Here is an 18,254-nt window from a genome sequence, read left to right as displayed (position 1 = left end):
TACTCTGTCTCTTCTCTTCACTTCACTTTTCTTCTTCCTTCTCTTCTCACACTAACAACCATTTCTCTGTTCTTCTCTTTCTTCATTCTCAGATATCTATGGCCGCCGGTAAAGCAAAGCGTCCTATTATCATCGGAATCGACCTCGGCACCACCTACTCCTGCGTCGGAGTGTGGCAGCACGACGCCGTCCAAATCATCGCCAACGACCAGGGCAACCGTACCACCCCTTCTTACGTCGCTTTCACTCATTCCGAACGCTTAATCGGTGATGCCGCCAAGAGCCAGGTCACCAGAAACCCCACCAATACTGTCTTCGGTATAGCATCATCCCCTTCCTCTGTTTTAGCTTCACATTTTGCTTGTTTTGATAATGCACTCGAATTGTTCGACGAAATGTCTGTTTGAATGAATGTATGAATCTGTTAACATTATGCAGTAAGTAGTTGTGTGATGGAGTTATTGGTTAGTTGAATTGAATTGAATTGAATATGTGGTTGTAGATGCTAAGCGTTTGATTGGAAGGAGTTTCTCTGATGATTCAGTTCAGAGTGACATCAAGCTATGGCCATTCGAGGTTATTGCTGGTTCAGCCGACAAGCCTATGATTGTTGTTAGCTACAAGAATGAGGAGAAGAAGTTCACAGCTGAGGAGATTTCCTCCATGGTCCTTAGCAAGATGCGTGAGATTGCTGAGGCTTATCTTGGTTTTGCTGTGAAGAATGCTGTTGTTACTGTCCCGGCGTATTTTAATGACTCCCAGCGCCGGGCCACCAAGGATGCTGGTGTCATTGCAGGCCTCAATGTCATGCGTATACTTAATGAACCTACAGCGGCTGCCATTGCGTATGGCCTTGACAAGAGTGACACCGGTGATGATGAGATCAATGTGTTGATTTTTGACCTTGGTGGTGGTACTTTTGATGTCTCTCTTTTAACCATTGAAGATGGTGTCTTTGAAGTTAATTCCACTGCGGGTGACTCGCATCTTGGAGGTGAGGACTTTGATAACAGGATGGTGAACAATTTTGTTGAGGAGTTCAAGAGGAAGCACGAGAAGGACATTAGTGGGAACCCGAGGGCTTTAAGAAGGTTGAGGACCGCATGTGAAAGGGCAAAGAGGACTCTCTCATCCACTGTACAGACCACCATTGAGATTGACTCGTTGTATGAAGGTGTTGACTTATACACTGATATCACTCGTGAAAAGTTTGAAGAGCTCAACATGGACCTCTTCACGAAGTGCATGGAGCCAGTTGACAAGTGTTTGAAGGATGCTAGGATGGACAAGAGCAGTGTCCATGATGTTGTTCTTGTTGGTGGGTCTACTAGGATCCCAAAAGTGCAGCAGCTGTTGCAGGATTTCTTCAACGGGAAGGAGCTCTGCAAGAGCATCAACCCAGATGAGGCTGTTGCTTATGGAGCTGCTATTCAGGCTGCTATCTTGAGTCATGAGAGTCATGAGAAGGTTAAGGATCTTGTGTTGGTGGATGTCATTCCCCTTTCACTTGGTGTGGAAACTGCTGGTGGTGTCATGACTGTCCTGATTCCAAGGAACTGTCCAATCCCATTCAAGAAGGAGCAGGTTTTCTCAACCAACTCAGACAACCAGCCTGGTGTGTTGATCAAGGTGTACGAGGGTGAGAGAACAAGGAGCAGCGACAACAACTTGTTAGGTAAATTTGAGCTTTGTGGCATTCTTCCTGCTCCAAGGGGTGTTCCTCAGATCAATGTTTGCTTTGTCATTGATGAGAATGGTATCCTGAAGGTCTCTGCTGAAGATGAGACTACTGGTGAGAAAAACAATATCACTATTACAAATGACGAGGGGAGACTCTCGAAAGAGGAGATTGAGAAGATGGTGCAGGAGGCGGAGAAGTACAAGGTCGAGGATGAGGAGCACAAGAAGAAGGTCGATGCCAAAAAAGCCTTGGAGAAGATGGTGCAGGAGGGGGAGAAGTACAATTCTTCAAAAGATAGTCCATATCAACACTTGGAGGCACAAGTACAACATGATACTTGCCATGATCAGATTGCATTACCAACTCCTAGTTCAAGTTTACAATCCTTTCCTTCCGGAAACTTTGGGTATTATTTCAACTCCACAAAAGTGGCTTCACAGAAAATTATAAAGGGACTAAAAGATGATAATTGCTATGTACTTGGATTGTATGGAAAGAGAGGCTCTGGTAAAACAGCATTACTGAAAGCTGAGATAGAAGAGTATGAAAAGATTTTTCGTAGAGTGGTATTTCTCACCGTGTCTGAGAATCAAGATATCAAGAGCATTCGAGTGGGAATTGCTAGCTCCTTGAACGTGTTTGAAAAAGATGACAATGATGGTGCGAGAATAATGAAAATAATTTTGGCATTAGAAAGGAAGGATCGAACTACTCTTGTTATCTTGGATAATTTTCCGTCGAAGTCTAAACTGCAAGAATTAGGTGTTCCTTATAATAGTAAACAGTACAAGTTCCTTTTGACTGCACGTAATGAGACAGACTGCATCTTGATGGGATGTGATCATTTGATTCCTCTCGAGCCCTTATCTAATGAGGAAGCTTTTTCCCTGCTACAAAAACTTTCAGGCGTTGACTCCCAGATTGATCTATTTAAAGTGGTACAGGATGTTGCTTTTAAATGCAATGGCTTACCGGGTTTAATTAAAGACGTGGCGTTTTCCTTGAAAAATAAGTCTATTGAGAAGTGGCAAGAATCATTAGTCAGTCTAAGCCACTCAACAGCCCGCTACCAAATTTTTATCAGTTTTAGAGGAAAGGATACTCGGGAGACTTTCACAAATCATCTCTATGATGCTTTATGCAAAGAGGGATTTGAGACCTTCAAAGATAATGAAGCATTGGAGGGTGGAGCCCCAATTGAGAAACTTCTTGAAGCCATTGAAGAATCAAGGTTTGCAATTGTTGTTTTGTCGGAAAACTTTGCAGACTCTAAATGGTGTCTTAAAGAACTAGTCAAGATTCTTGACTGCCGGAAGAGGAAGAAACAATTGGTTTTGCCAATTTTTGTTGAAGTGGAACCAACCGACATAAGGCATCTAAAAGGGAGGTATGGTGAAGCTATGGCTGAACATGAAAAAAAGTTAGCAAAAGATTCTAAGACAGTACTGGAATGGACACTGGCTTTGAGTGATATTTCCCAATTGAAAGGGGAACATTTCTACATTTCTAACTTCAAACGAGAGCATTACGAAAGGTAGGTAGTAAACTTTCAATCACTTTTAGTTAAATTCCATACTAAAATTTTGTACAAGTTATGTTTAAATTTTAAACGTAATTTTTTTACACAAACAGCTAATTATATTTTATTATTTACATTTTTTATATTTTTAATTTAATTAAGTTATGAAGTGGTAAAATTGAAAAGCTTAATTGAGTCTCGATTCATGCACACCAAAACAATAACTAGACCCACTCACAATTTCTTCCTCTCTATTCCCTCTTCCTATCACATCACATATCATATTTATCATCACTTATTTCTATTATCTTCCTATCTCACTCAAAGTGTCTACACCATATTCATGTTCACCAAATATTTTCGAACTTAATTAGATGTATGTGTTTTAAAAATTATACGATCAATAATTACATTTCATGTTGAATAAAAAAAAGTACCTTGACCTAAGAAAGGTACAGGATTTTTGGAGAATTCAATAATATTACTTTTACTAAAAAATCTGAGGTCAAGGTACAAGATTTTGTTTACCTTTTGTGTGTTGGGAATCAAAGCATAATATATGTTTTTTAGAAGTATTAAAAGAATGATGTATGGGCTGAAAAATAGGAGCTTGACTAGCTCATTGGAGACTTTTAGTGTTTTTTATTTATTTATTTCATTTAGCCGTGTTCCTATTTTCATGACCTTATTTTTGTATCTTATTTTGGGTACATCTTGTAGTCACTTTTATTATTGGTATATATTGTTGGCCTTTCAATAAGTAATATATATGCAAAACATAAGTGATGAGGTGTTGCATATACTTTTTACAGGGACAGAGATCAATTTATTGGAAAGATCATAAGATTTGCCCATAATAACAAACACCGCTTGCATATACAAAGCATGTACATGAACTAGATGAAAGACTTCAGCTTCTCTTCAAGCGAGTGCAACATAAGGCAGAGCTTGCTGCACATGGTTTTTAGGTCAGAAATGGATTTTGGTTGTAATTTACACATTTTTAATATTATTTACTCATGAGTAATAAATTTGTTGGAGATGAGTAGTTTTTTAAAGTGCATTTTTTTAAATAAGCAAACTTATAATATACCTGCTATATGTTTGTTTTTTCTGCTATATGTTTGTTTGATTTTATTTTTTGGAAATAAAAATATGTTTCACTAAATTATACTGGGAACAGCCTTCCCAAATAGGTGAGAATACATGAAAGGATGATATAGACCATAAATCACCACCTAACTCATAAATCAGTTGTTCTAATACATCCTCTTTTAGCCAAACAATCAGGAATATGATTTTATTCTCTAAAGATATGTTTTACAGCTAGGCAACAAACCTCTTGACGCAATACAACAATCCTATTGAGCACATATATTTAATAATTTCTGATGTCTAATATTATCATTATTAGCTCAGTTAACCGCTAAAGCGGAATCACTTTTAATAATTGCATTGCCGAATTCAAAATCATAACAAAAAAAAGCAAAGCATTTAAAATAGCATGAACCTCAGCATCAAAAGCTCTTGACCACCCTAAATGTTTTGAAAAGGAATTAAGGAACCAAGAATCACACCTTTATCATTTCTAATAACGCCACCAATAACAATGAGGCCAAATTTCCTTTTGCAATACCATCCACATTAAATTCATTAATCTAAGAGGTTTAGAAGGTGCCCAGCTTGAAGTCTATAATGTTGTGAGTTGTAACTCTCTTTTCTTCTCCCTAATCCCAAATCACCAAAGCTTGTTGTAGGTTTCCATTGCAAGTCTCTTCTTCCTACTCGCTAACCATTGAAGATAACTGCAAGGTTTTGTTGCAACTCTCCTCTCTATGGTGTACATTGTAGGTTTTAGTTATCTTTCATTTGATGACTGTATTATGTTATTGTGTACGATTCCCCATTCCTTAATTCATTGTGATTTTTCAATTTTGGATGCCCTTGGTTGCATCTTCCATGTTTGATAATAGGAGACAGAACATTAAATCAGTTCTGGATGGATGAAGATTGTGAGTATCTCTTCCCTTATTTTCTTCCAATCATATCTGTTAACTGTTTACCACATCTGTGAATAATTCTCTCATTTCTACATGATTATTATTTATTTTGACAACCAGCTTAATCTTAAGTCACTATGCTGTTGAGTTTTGGCTGTAATTGGTTAATTATAGAAGCTTCTCCCTGTAATTGGTTAGTTAGATAACCTTTTCCCTATATTTGATTTGAGATGTAGTGTAGGAGTAGTATTTGTGATAAATTTAGTTTGTGGTTTTGCAGAAATGAGTTTGGCCAAAAGACAGGCAAAGAAAGTAACCTGATTAATACGCTGATAAGCAGAAGATGGATTTTTACATCTTGGAATTGTTGACTCAGCCTCACCATTTGGTTACCTTTCTGGGATACATACATAATAATATTGGCACAAGGCCAGTTCCTAAACGAATTACTTGTTCTCCCAACAGACTTCATCTTCAGTCAAAGATGTGATAATTTATATCCTTGGACAGTGTTAGCACTCAGCTTTCTGAAGAGGATAGGAGGTTGTTATCGGAAGTAGCTACAAGAAGGACTCCAGGGGTTAGCAAAAGTAAGAATCTGAGTTTTTTCTGAGCACAGTTGATTTTAAGCGAGGTTTATATGAGAATGATGTTAACACTGTAGATATGATATGTTGTAGGGAAAATGTTGCTTACACACCTCTCCACCTCTAGAGAGATGTAGAAATAGAGGAGAGAGAAATTAGTGATATGATAAGTGATGTGATAGAATAGATGAGAGAGATAGGAAGAAAAATAAGTGAAAATGATATGTAAGAGAAACAATCATGTGAGAATTTCAAAGTTCTGTGTTGTAGGGAAAGTGTTCTGTGTTTACTTTTAAATGTGAATTTGATCGAAAAGTTTATATTTGGTGCTTTAAGTTTTATCATATATGGAAAGATTGGTGTTATCTGTTATGAATGGTTTTTTAATTTCTATAAAGTAATTCCTATATCCTATGACTCCTTATGAGTTGTCTTTTTTCACCTATTTGATTACAAGCTTCTTATAGGTGCATTTGCTTTCTTATTGTATCCATAGGATGCTAACATAATTGACTTTACAACGCTGGGAGGCTGAGTATCAGCTCAGAGGGTAAACACATATTAGACTGCACAGGATAGGGGGCCCTGTTTGTGGAGGCAAAAGGAAACTGTTCCTTGGAAGAGATTGTTGACATCATAAAGCCAGGGACTCTTAGTAAGCTGGTTTATGATATCTTAGGCTGTACATGAATCACTACATGTTTGATGGCGTTAGTGTTATCTGCTATGTAGTTTGTGAACTCATGGAGTGAAATGAGCATTTCTTACTGTTCAATCTTACAAGTATTTGATCTGTTTTATACACTTTGGGTGCCTAACCATTTTATGGAAATAGTTTAGATAATTAATAGACAATGGTATTGTTTATCCCTCGTGGAGCACCAGGTTTCGTAGATTATTGGGTTGAGTAATTTCAGAATTTTATGATCCTCTGCTTGTAATTTGTATCACAGTCGTAAGCAAATGGTGCAATTTGTATCACAGTCGTAAGCAATCTACATAGATCAAATGCAAATAATTGAGAAAATAAAAAAGTATACTTATAGTTTATCGATGGCAAAAGGAAGTTGATACAATCACTAGTTACTAAAATGAAAATACAGACCAAGTTGTTGAGTTAAAAAAGTATGATTGCAGAAGGAGAAGTAATTGAAAATGATACTTTGTCTCTTACAGAGGAACTAGCTAGAGGAGAAAGCTGGCTAATCAAGTTGCATTTGAACAAGTAACGTGATCAGCTGGACACTTCTAATATAATATTACGACTTCAATGAATTTGTACACAGTAGCATAGCTAGTTTATTCAGTCTTTCTTTTTGGTCTTTGTTTCTTCAGTAACTTAACAACTAATTTTTTACTATTCAAATTATGTGGCTGCATTTTATTATATGAGAGTAAGCTAAGAGTATAAGCTAATATTCTAATTCAACTTGGCTTAAGTTAAGAGTAGCAGATTTAGACTACAACTCCAAGGCTTGATTTCTTTGACCACACTATTACACTAACCATTCCTTTGCTCTTCTCTTTTCTTCATTCTCTCTGTGCCACTGCATTCTCAGATATCTATGGCCGGAACAGGAGAGGCTCCCGCTATCGGAATTGACCTCGGCACCACCTATTCCTGTGTCGGAGTGTGGCAGCATGACCGTGTCGAAATCATCGCCGATGAATTGGGCAACCGGACCACCCCCTCTTACGTGGCTTTCACCAATTACAGGCGCTTGATCGGCAATGCCGCCAAGAACCAGGTCACCAGGAACCCCATCAACACTGTCTTTGGTAGCATCCCCATCCTTATTTAATGTTATTTATATGTTTTAAATTTCACAGACTTCTAGCTTTGTTATGTCACTTAATATTTATGATAGTATATGTAAAAATGGTATTTGCTATTTTTTCTAGTACACAAGTTGTTAACAACTGATTATATTCTATTCAACTTATGTTTAGCTTCATGATTCTGGTTGTTTTGTTTTTCCTGATTCTATTCAATTTAATATATGAATCTATTAATATTATGCAGCAGTTGTTTGTCGGAGTTATTTGTTCCCTTGAATTCGATGCTTATCGGTTAATCGAATTAATTCGTGGTTGTAGATGCGAAGCATTTGGTTGGAAGGAGATTCTCTGATGCTTCCGTTCAGAGTGACATGAAGGTATGGCCATTCAAGGTCATTCCTGGTCCTGGCGACAAGCCCATGATTGTTGTTAACTACAAGAATGAGGAGAAACAATTCACTGCTGAGGAGATTTCCTCCATGGTCCTCATGAAGATGCGTAAGATCGCTGAATGAGGCCGTTATGACTGTCCCAGCATACTTCAATGACTCTCAGCGCGAGGCCACCAAGGATGCAGGTGTCATTGCGGGCCTTAAGGTCCTGCGTATCACCAACGAACCTACTGCTGCTTCCATTGGCTATGGCTTTGACACGAAGGCCACCAGCAATGGTGAGGATAATGTTTTGATTTTTGACCTTGGTGGTGGTACTTTTGATGTCTCTCTTCTCACCATTGAAAATGGCATCCTTGAAGTAAAGGCCACTACTTGAGAAACTCATCTTGGAGGTGAAGACTTTGATAACAGGATGACGAGTCATTTTGTTAAGGAGTTCAAGAGAAAACATGAGGAGGACATTAGTGGGAATGTGAGGGCCTTAAGAAGGTTGAGGATCGCATGTGAAAGGGCAAAGAGAACTCTCTCATCCACCGCACAGACCACCATTGAGATTGACTCATTGTGTAAAGGTGTTGACTTCTACACCACAGTCACTCGTGAAAGGTTTGAAGAGATCAACATGGACCTCTTCATGAAGTGCATGGAACTTGTTGAGAAATGTTTAAGGGACGCAGGGAAAAATGAGAGCAGTGTCCAAAATATTGTCCTTGTTGGTGGGTCTACTAGGATCCCCATTGTGCAGTCATTGTTGCAGGATTTCTTCAATGGGAAGGAGCTCTGCAAGAGTATCAATCCAGATGAGGCTGTTGCTTATGGAGCTGCTGTTCAGGCTGCTATCTTGACTGGTGAGGGTAATGAGAAGGTTCAGGATCTTCTGTTGTTGGATGTTACTCCCCTTTCCCTTGGTTTGGAAACTGCCGGCGGTGTTATGACTGTACTCATTCAAAGAAACACCACAATCCCAACCAAGAAGGAGAAGGTTTTCTCAACCGTCGAAGACAACCAGCCTAATATGTTGATCCAGGTGTACGAAGGTGAGAGAGGCATGACCAGGGACAACAACTTGTTGGGTAAATTCATTTTTTCTGGCATTCCTCCTGCTCCAAGTGGTGTTCCTCAGATCAGAGTTTGCTTTGGAATAGATGCCAATGGTATCTTAGATGTGTCTGCTGAGGATGAGACTACTGGGCAGAAGAACAAGATCACTATTACAAATGACAAGGGCAGGCTCTCGAAGGAGGAGATTGAGAAGATGGTGCAGGATGCAGAGAAGTACAAGGCTGAGGATGAGGAGCACAAGAAGAAGGCCGATGCCAAGAATGCCTCCATTGAGAATACGGTCCAGGAGACTGAAAAGTACGAGGCTAAGGATGAGGAGCATAATAAGAAGGTCAATGCCAAGAATGTCTCCATTGAGAAGATGGTGCAAGAGATGGAAAAGAACAAGCCTGGGGATGAGGAGGACAAGAAGAAGGTCAGTGCCAATACTGCCACCATTGAGAAGATGGTGCATGAGATGCAAGTAGAGCATGATACTTTAGATCAGATTACACTACCAACCCAACGTTTCCACTCCTTCCATTCCGGAAACTTTGGGTATTATTTCAACTCTACAAAGAAGGCTTCGAAAAAAATTATAGAGGCACTAAAAGATGATACTTGTTGTGTAATTGGATTATATGGAAAGAAGGGTTCTGGTAAAACAACTTGTTCTAGCAATGAACATTAAAGAAAGGTATAGTACCTAGAGAGTGGTGGATTGTGCTAGAGAGAGAATGAGAATGAGAGAGAGAATGCTGAATTTTATGCGTGATTTCATCAAATGAGCCAAAAGTCCCTTACAACTGATAACTACCTCCTATTTATAGAGCTCGGGTACTACCTATTGGGCCAATTGGGCCTCCAAGATCAAGGCCCAATTTAAGGCCAGGGCCCCGCCTCGGGGCGGGCTATATGCTGGGCGTTGCCCCTCTAGGGGCTCGCCCAGTCCACTAGTCCACAAGACACCGAGCTCGAAGTATGAGAGCTAAGTGTGTCTTTTAAATGCCTTCACATGTGCTATAATACACTGGGATTTGAGCTGCCAACATGGCTTAAGAAAAGAAAAGCAAAGAATAAAATACACTCACCCCCCTCAAGGTTTGCAAAAATGACACTCCACCCCATTCTTTTTTAAAATCTACACTCCACCCTATTTTTTATAAAGGCAAAATTTAGTGATGAAAACAAATTCGTCACTAATAAAAAATAATTACTAATTAGTTAAAATTTAAATAAATTTAATGCATATACAATATCATACATTAATTTATGAAAATAATTTTACTGAATTAAATTTAAAAAAACCATCAACTCTGTCTGTTGAGTCCACGTCTTATCTATCTCCAAATCATATTTCTCACCACAAACGCTCACCACCAAGCCTTTTCTCCCTTTAACACGGTGGCCACCGTCCCAGAATGTGAAACCCCATGGCACCACCATGCCTCAAAGTTTTGTTGCGACCTGAACCCCAGAACGTGAATCGCACATCCCCAAAGCCACTTGTTCAACTACTTCTTGTGAACTTTACCCCTTTAAGTTGTGAGTGAACGCTCTGTTGGTTTAAGATGTTGTTGGATTTTGTTAAAAACGGTGCTCCACCGCACCGTTGAGGGTTCTAATAACCTCTGATCCAGTTCATATTTCTTAATTTTGTTTCTCAATTTTCTTCACCCATTTGTGTTGCTTTTAGGGTCTACAATCCAATTTTGAAAATTAGAGGTATAAAGAGATTATTTTAATTCAAATTGAATTATTACCAAATATGAAAACACAAGCATGTTTCACTGTGTTTGAGATATGGTTTGTCAACCGGTCAGGTGTGCTATTGCAAAATTTGCATTGTGAATTTGCGGAAGAAGAACACGATTGAGAGAGTGAGGGGGACTGTAATGTTTACATTTTTAAATTTATTGGATTATATTGAAAATATTTTTTGAAATTATTGATTAACAATTTAAATAATAACTAATTACTAATGAAGAATATTTTTCGTCACTAAATTTGCCTCTATATAAAATGGGGTGGGGTGTAGATTTTAGATAAGAATGGGGTGGAGTGTAATTCTAATAAACCTTGAGGGGGGTGAGTGTACTTTACTCAAAAGCAAACTACGTCGCCAACGTGGCGTGAGCAAAAGGAAACTAGCATTTTCAGTTACCCAGTCCACTGGCTTGACGAGCAACCCGAGCCGGCAAGTCCACAAGTCCACGTGCACTGGCTCGGCGAGCAACCCGAGCCGGCGAGTCCACAAGTCCACAAGCGGCGAGAGCGATCCCTTCGTACTGGCGATTAGCTGGAGCAGGTGTATGACCGTTCGCCGGCGGGAAAGGTGGCAGGCATGGGTCATGTGCTGATCATTCAATCATTGGTGGCAGGCATGGGTCATGTGCTGATCATTCAATCATTGCCTGATGGTATCCCCGACGAGCGACTAAACTTTGTTGCTGGTGTCACCTGTCAGGCGATGGTGTTTGATTTTTAAAGTGGCGAGGCTTTTCGCGCTTTCCCTTATTTTAAAACCCTTTCAAATCCCAAACTGCCCCACGTGACTGCCCCACGTGATGTGTCAGTTACATCAATTTCCTCTTTCTCCGGAACCGTCACTTCGCTTTTCATAACCGTCCCATCGTGCGCAGTAACTCCCCATTACACGCGACCCACTTTCCCAAAACCATCATGACTTCCGACCTTCCACACGCGTCCAACACGCGTCACCCTTCCAGCTTCCCCCCTTTTCCTATAAAAACCCTTCTTCCCCACAATCACCCCTTTCCGAGACCTCTCTTTACTTCCCTAATCGCTTACCAAACCCCCTCTGCCCACTTCCGTTCCGGAGCCGTTGCGTACCACCCTTTCCGCTACCCACTCTTCACATCTTACTCCGGTGAGTCCTACTGTCTTTATCTTTGCATCATACACATACTCGTCTTTTCCTTTCTTTCACCTCGCTGTCTTCTAAAAATGGCTTCAAACCCTACCTCCCCTAATCACTCCTCATCCTCTTCCGGAAGCGACCCCGACGCCACCGCTGCCGGCGGCCTCCGTTTAGAGGTCCCGGAGATCCCTCCTTACCGACTAAAAACCTACGCCACTCTGCCCCTTCCAGTCCAAATAGCCCCCACTCACGAGGCTATAGACCAACCTTCTATTTTCCAGGATAGCGATCTCATCGTGCAGTTCGTAAACTCCTTGGGTGGTTTGTCTAATGACGATGAGTTTAACGCCAAACTCAGGATCTGGATTTGCAGTCCTGGGGATCGCCCCTGGCTTCATAAGCCAGACGGCGACGTAAAGAGATCCCATTTTTTCTTTGCATATGAATACATGTTTAGCGAGCTTGGAATCAGGCTTCCCTTCTCGCCTTTTGTTCAAATCGTCCTCCGCGACATCAACGCGGCTCCCTGCCAACTCCACCCCAACGCCTGGGCCTTCATTCGGTGCTTTGAAATCTTAAGCGCCGCTGTTGGCATCGCCCCATCCCCCACCAGTTTCTTCTACCTCTACGACGTCGACCCCAAGTTCATCAAAAACAAAGGATGGATTTCCTTGAAGGCCCGGGCCGGCCGGAAGTGCTTGCATCCCCACAAAAGTAATGCGAAGTCTTCCTTCGCGCGGAAGTACTTCCGTGTGGCGGTTCATCCCGCCTACCCAGAGGCCTTCACCCTTAGAGACGGGACCGCCCTTTTCCCTCTTTACTGGACGGAGAAGCCTAATGGGATTACTGATCCTTCCGAGGAATCCTTGTCCGCTAACGACAAAGCTTTTCTGCATCTCCTTGCCCCACTCCCCATCCTTGACTGCTCAACAGTCCTTGAGGGCGCTGGCTCCTCAAGGACTCCCAAATACCTAGGTCGTCCATGGCTTACTTCTATTATCGACATCTTCTTTCTCGCCTCTTATGTTGTTACTGATATTTTTCTTTGTTGCAGAAGATATGAACTTTACAAACGCCGAGCTCCTGAAGGCTCGTGAGAGGAGAATGGCCCGCTTTTCCCCAAAGTTCAACACTGAGGGCGACGTGAAAAAGCGGGGCGGTGCCGAGAACCAAGGTGAGGGCGCCAACGCTCCCAAAAGGAGAAAATTGGTCAAAGCCTCCTCCGTCGCCGGCACCTCCAACCCTGGCGCTCAACCCACCACCGCCGCTGCGTCTAAAGGTAAAAGTGTTGCTAAAGCCTCCGCCGCCGCAGCTACCGAGACAACCACTGTCCCGGCCCCCAAATCTGCTACCGCGGACGTGGCCTCTGCAGCCGCCACCAAGTCCACTACTGTAGGTGCCACAGCTGCCTCCACCGATGCCACAACTACCTCTGCTGGTGCTACAACTACCTCTGCTGATCCGTCACCAACCGCTGATTCGACCGCCAACATCTCCCAACCTTCAGCTGCTGAGAAATCTGTCACCGTCAATGCCACAACAGCCGCCACGTCTTCTGATGCTCTTGCCGGGGAGAAAAGGAAAGAAAATGAAGCCCCCCAGTCTCCTCCTCGCCAGGACGCACCTCCTAGCCCGCCCCCAACAAATGATGGGCGCCCTGCGTCTCCTCCACCTCGCCGCGAAGAGGGATCTTCTAATGTCGCCGCAACCCAGATTGAGCAAGCTCCTGGTAAAGAGAGCGGTTCCTCCAGCTACTTCAACATGCTTCCTAACGCCATTGAACCTTCAGAATTCTTGCTTACCGGCCTCAACCGCGAAGTCATAGAGAAAAAGGTTTTGAGCCGGGGTATTAATGAAACCAAGGAGGAAACTCTCGCTTGCCTCCTACGCGCTGGGTGCATCTTTGCCCACGCGTTTGAAAAGTTCAACGTCGCCACCATCGAAGCTGAGCGATTGAAGGCCGAGAGTGCTAAGCATCAAGAAGCCGCCGCTGCTTGGGAAAAGCGTTTCGACAAACTGGCGACGCAGGCAGGAAAATACAAGGTCTATGCCGACAAGATGATTGGCACGGCGGGAATTAAAATCGGCGAACTGGATGATCAGCTGGCGCTGATGAAGGAGGAAGCGAATGGTCTTGACGCAAGCCTTCAAGCTTGCAAAAAGGAAAAAGAGCAAGCTGAGAAGGACTTGATCGCCAGAGGCGAGATGCTGGTTGCTAAGGAGTCGGAGCTCGCAATATTGCGCACTGAGCTGGAGTTAGTGAAGAAGGCGCTGGCGGAGCAAGAGAAAAAGTCTGCCGAGTCCCTGGCCCTGGCGAGGTCTGACATGGAGGCGGTGATGCAAGCCACAGCTGAGGAAATCAAGAAAACGACTGGTGCTCACGCCGAGGCCCTCGCCTCGAAAGATGCCGAGATTGCTTCCCAACTGGCAAAAATCAAAGTGCTCGAGGACGAGCTGGCGACGGAGAAAACCAAAGCCACTGAGGCGAGGGAACAAGCCGCTGACATCGCCCTCGAAAACCGCGAGCGCGGTTTCTATCTCGCCAAAGATCAGGCCCTACATTTGTACCCGAACTTTGACTTTAGCGCCATGGGAGTAATGAAAGAGATAACCGCTGAAGGACTGGTTGGTCCCGACGATCCTCCCCTGATTGACCAACACCTCTGGACAGCGACTGAAGAAGAAGAGGAAGAAGAAGAACAAGAGAAAGAGAAAGAAAACAATGAATAATGTAATTTTAACATTACTTTAGCTTTTACTGCCACCTTGTAGCGTACTTTTCCGCCATGCATCTATGTTTAAGCAACCTCGCCACCTTGCCATAGCTTTTTATATCGCCGTTGGATATTTTGTAAACCATGTTGGAATGCTCTTCGCCGTACATTTTTTGGTCGCCGTATTCTTATTGCTTAAAAAATTTAAGAACGAGTTTCATAGTTTAACCCCCCCAACACGCCGGAGTAGTAAAATACTCAACATCCTGAGTGACCAAGCACTCGCCTTCCACCTTATTCATTCGCCGACCTTATATCTTGCGCTGTTTTTCACGTGTCATATGATTGAATTACGCCTAACGATTTCGTGCATTAATTTTAACTAGGACTTGTTGCTTGGTATTCCACCACCAAGACTTTAGACGTTTTCCCCAAAGGAAGAAAACGGCCTCCATTCTCGAGGGCTTCGCCCGGGGCTTTGCCCGCTCGGGGCTTACAATGCTTGGATCCCAATGGCCATTTGGGGGTCCCAAGACTTTTGCCTAGTTAACGGCGCTCGTCGTATTCTGGCGAGACTTACCCAGCACATCGTTTACGGGACCGGCGATCACGTCAGACTTTCTGGGGGGTGATTCCCAGGCCTCAAAGGCCATTTGTGGAATCGCCGCCACCTTCAGGGTTCCAGCAAGCCCCTTTGGGGATCAAGCTTGTCCCACTTAGTGATCGCCGTAATTCTTTATGTCGATCGGCAATTCCGATCGTCAGGGAATCCCTGGAATTTTTGGACACGAATTTCGTGAATTTTCGTTTTATTTTATTGACATAGCGCCTCATTAAAAAACTCCTTTCGGAGAAAAAGAGCACGCTTTGTTATTGCAATACATTGGAGAATTTGAAAACATTTCAGAAAATTTTAAAGATATCTGGCTCCGGCGACTCCGCCTTGTTTACTTTCTCGCCTGCAATCAACTATAATAGTAGCGCAAGCTCAAACCATTGAACGACCGAGATAACCGCCTTCCATCGAGCTCTTCTAAGTGATAGGCCCCATTACCAAGAACTTTAATAATGCGGTAGGGCCCTTCCCAGTTAGGAGTAAGCTTGTTCCCAGGGGCCCCCGATCGCCACTTAAGGACCAGGTCGCCGACCTGCATATCTCGGACGCGAACCCTGCTGTTGAACTTTGCCGCCACGCGCTGCTTCATCGCTGTTTCCCGAATGTGCGCCTCGTCGCGCGTTTCCGACAAAAGGTCCAGCTCCCTCGCCATGTTGGCCTGGTTTTCCCCTTCAAAACCTGGTTGAGTCCGCCATGTAAAGTTGTCAATCTCCACCGGCAACATGGCATCTACCCCATAGGTCATTCTAAAGGGGGTTTCCCTTGTAGTGGATTGCACAGTGGTGTTGTTCGACCACAGCACCACCGGAAGTTCATCCAACCAAGTTCCCTTAGCCTCCGTAAGCCGTCGTCTTAGTCCTCGTAGGATTACCCTGTTCGCAGATTCCACCTGCCCGTTCGTCTGCGGATGACCCAATCGATGGCAGATGAAGTTTGGATCAATTTCAGGCATGTCTTTGCAGCTCCAAGCAAACAAGTCTAAGTTCTCCCCAAGCAGTTTTGTCAGGCGCGTCTCCTGCTCTTCCGTCAGTCTGGTCCCAATCTTCAAAGTGCGATCGCCAAACTTTAGCGCCTTCGTTTCCTCAATTGGCGTGGGCCTATTTACTCGCCCCTCGCCCCGGGGATCAAGATTTTCATCCGAAGCTTCGATTTCATAACATCTATGACCGACCAACGCACTCTTCTTGCCGTACAAGTTAAGGCAATTATTGTAACACTCCCTCGCCATCTTCTGGTCCACCTTCAGCTTTCCCACCTTTCCACTGCTTAGAGGATACTTGACCGCCAAGTGGGCTGTTGAAATTACAGCACAAAGGCGATTCAATGTATTTCGCCCAATGATGACATTGTAAGATGCCACCACCTGGAGAACCAGATACCTTACCTTCAAAACCCTGGCACACTCATCTTCCCCAAATATCGTGTCTAGATCAATGTATCCTCGCACCATTACTTGCTCCCCCGCGAAACCTACCAAGGTTCCCGCATATGGAGTCAGATCATTGTCAGTTAGTCCCAACTTGTCAAATGCATCACCATAGATAATATCGGCCGAACTACCCTGATCCAGGAGTACCCTTCTAACATTGAAACTGTTCATCCTTAACTGCACCACGATCGGGTCATCCTTATGAGGCTTTATCCCCTCAAAGTCTGCCATCGAGATTGTTATGTCAGGGTGTACGAATCCAAAAGCGACCTCATGAACGGAATTAACGGCACGAACATGGCGTTTCCGCGCCGCATGGGTGTCGCCACCGCCGCCAAATCCTCCGGCGATGGTGTTTATGGTCCCGACGGGCGGTCCTGAGTGTTGAGCGAACGTGTCATCAGTCCCTCTGGTGGCGATAGCCGCTGATTCTTGCTTTTTCTTGCCCTTAGTGTCCGCTCGCTCCTCCTCCCGCTTATGCGCTTTGTTCTGATCGCCACCGTTGCGCCACGGACCTTGGCGATTTCCTTGATTCCCCGCCCGAATCAGCTTATCAATCTCCCGCTGCAAAGTCCAACAGTCATCCGTATCGTGCCCGGCGGACCGGTGGAACTCACACCACTTCTTGGGATTGGCGTCCCGTGGCTGATATTTTGGGGCCTCCGGTTCATCCACTAGATTTGCGTCCCTCGCCCCTCGGAGCATATCCGATAAATCTGTGTTCATCACCATATCAGTTTCCTCCCGCTGGCGATGAGACTTAGATTGCCAAGGCCGACGTTGTTCATAATCATCGCGCCGTGGATACAACTGTTCCTTGGTCGGTTTGAATACCGCCTTCCCCTTATCTGGTCTCTGCTGCTTGCCATCCCCCTTATCTTTGCCGCCTCTATCTTTTTTCGCGCGCTTGGGCGACGTGTCGCCCTTTTCCAACTTCGCGCGCTTTCATTTGAAAGCGTCGTCCTCCTCATCAAGAATATAAGTGCTGGCGCGAGCACGCATCTCTTCCATCGAGCGCGCCGGCTTACGTGTTAATTTGCTGTTCAACCCTCCCGGTAGCAAACCGTTTTTGAATGCTAGAGCACAAGCTCGAGGCTCCTCGTCCTCTACCTTGACCGACGCCGCGCTGTACCTTGCCATGTACTCTTTCAGTGACTCCCCCTCTTGCTGGCGAATATTGTATAGGTCATTGATCGTCACCGGCTGATTCTTATTCGCCGAGAATTGCACTAGAAACTTGGATGAGAAGTCTCTGAAATTTGAAATCGATCCGCGCGGCAAAGTTGTGAACCACGCCATCGCCGTCGATTTGAACGTCGATGGAAACATCCTGCACTTCACCGCATCTGACGCCGCAATTATCACCATCTTCGTATTGAAATACAGAAGATGATCCTTCGGATCGGAATCTCCACTGTAAGAATCCAGAACTAACGTTTTCATATTATCCGGAATCGCCACACTCTCCACATCCTCCGAGAACGGACGGAACTCAGCCACGGAATCTGCTTCTCTGCTTCCATCATCTCGCTGCTCGCGACGGTAGAAATCTAACTGAGCCTGTAGATGCTCATTCCGCTGCTGGATGTTGCCAATGCTGCGCATCAAATGG

The 18,254-nt window shown here is 43.8% G+C and overlaps 1 protein-coding gene and 1 pseudogene across 12 annotated transcripts; both read left to right on the top strand.

Moving 5' to 3' along the window:
- Positions 1–3: 3 nt before the first annotated feature.
- LOC130728832 (heat shock 70 kDa protein 18-like) lies at positions 4–6,562 on the top strand. Of its 12 annotated transcripts, none has more exons than XR_009015799.1 (8): positions 4–318; positions 503–3,215; positions 4,013–4,168; positions 4,958–5,012; positions 5,174–5,212; positions 5,321–5,393; positions 5,481–5,790; positions 6,284–6,562. XR_009015799.1 is itself a non-coding variant. In XM_057580414.1 (3 exons), the coding sequence occupies exons 1-3, from the start codon at positions 99–101 to the stop codon at positions 4,098–4,100; spliced, it is 3,021 nt and encodes a 1,006-aa protein (XP_057436397.1). In that variant the 5' UTR covers positions 4–98; the 3' UTR covers positions 4,101–4,258. The 12 variants fall into 12 exon arrangements, 1 of the variants encoding a protein (XP_057436397.1); XR_009015800.1 differs by having other exon boundaries at positions 4,948–5,012; XR_009015796.1 differs by having other exon boundaries at positions 5,174–5,393.
- A 180-nt stretch (positions 6,563–6,742) lies between these two features.
- Positions 6,743–9,787, top strand: LOC130728839 (heat shock 70 kDa protein 18-like; annotated as a pseudogene).
- The last annotated feature ends 8,467 nt before the right edge of the window (positions 9,788–18,254 follow it).

The sequence above is a fragment of the Lotus japonicus genome, chromosome 1 (assembly GCF_012489685.1).
Source record: "Lotus japonicus ecotype B-129 chromosome 1, LjGifu_v1.2".
Taxonomy (NCBI): Eukaryota; Viridiplantae; Streptophyta; class Magnoliopsida; order Fabales; family Fabaceae; genus Lotus; species Lotus japonicus.
This window is presented reverse-complemented; position numbering and strand designations above follow the sequence as displayed.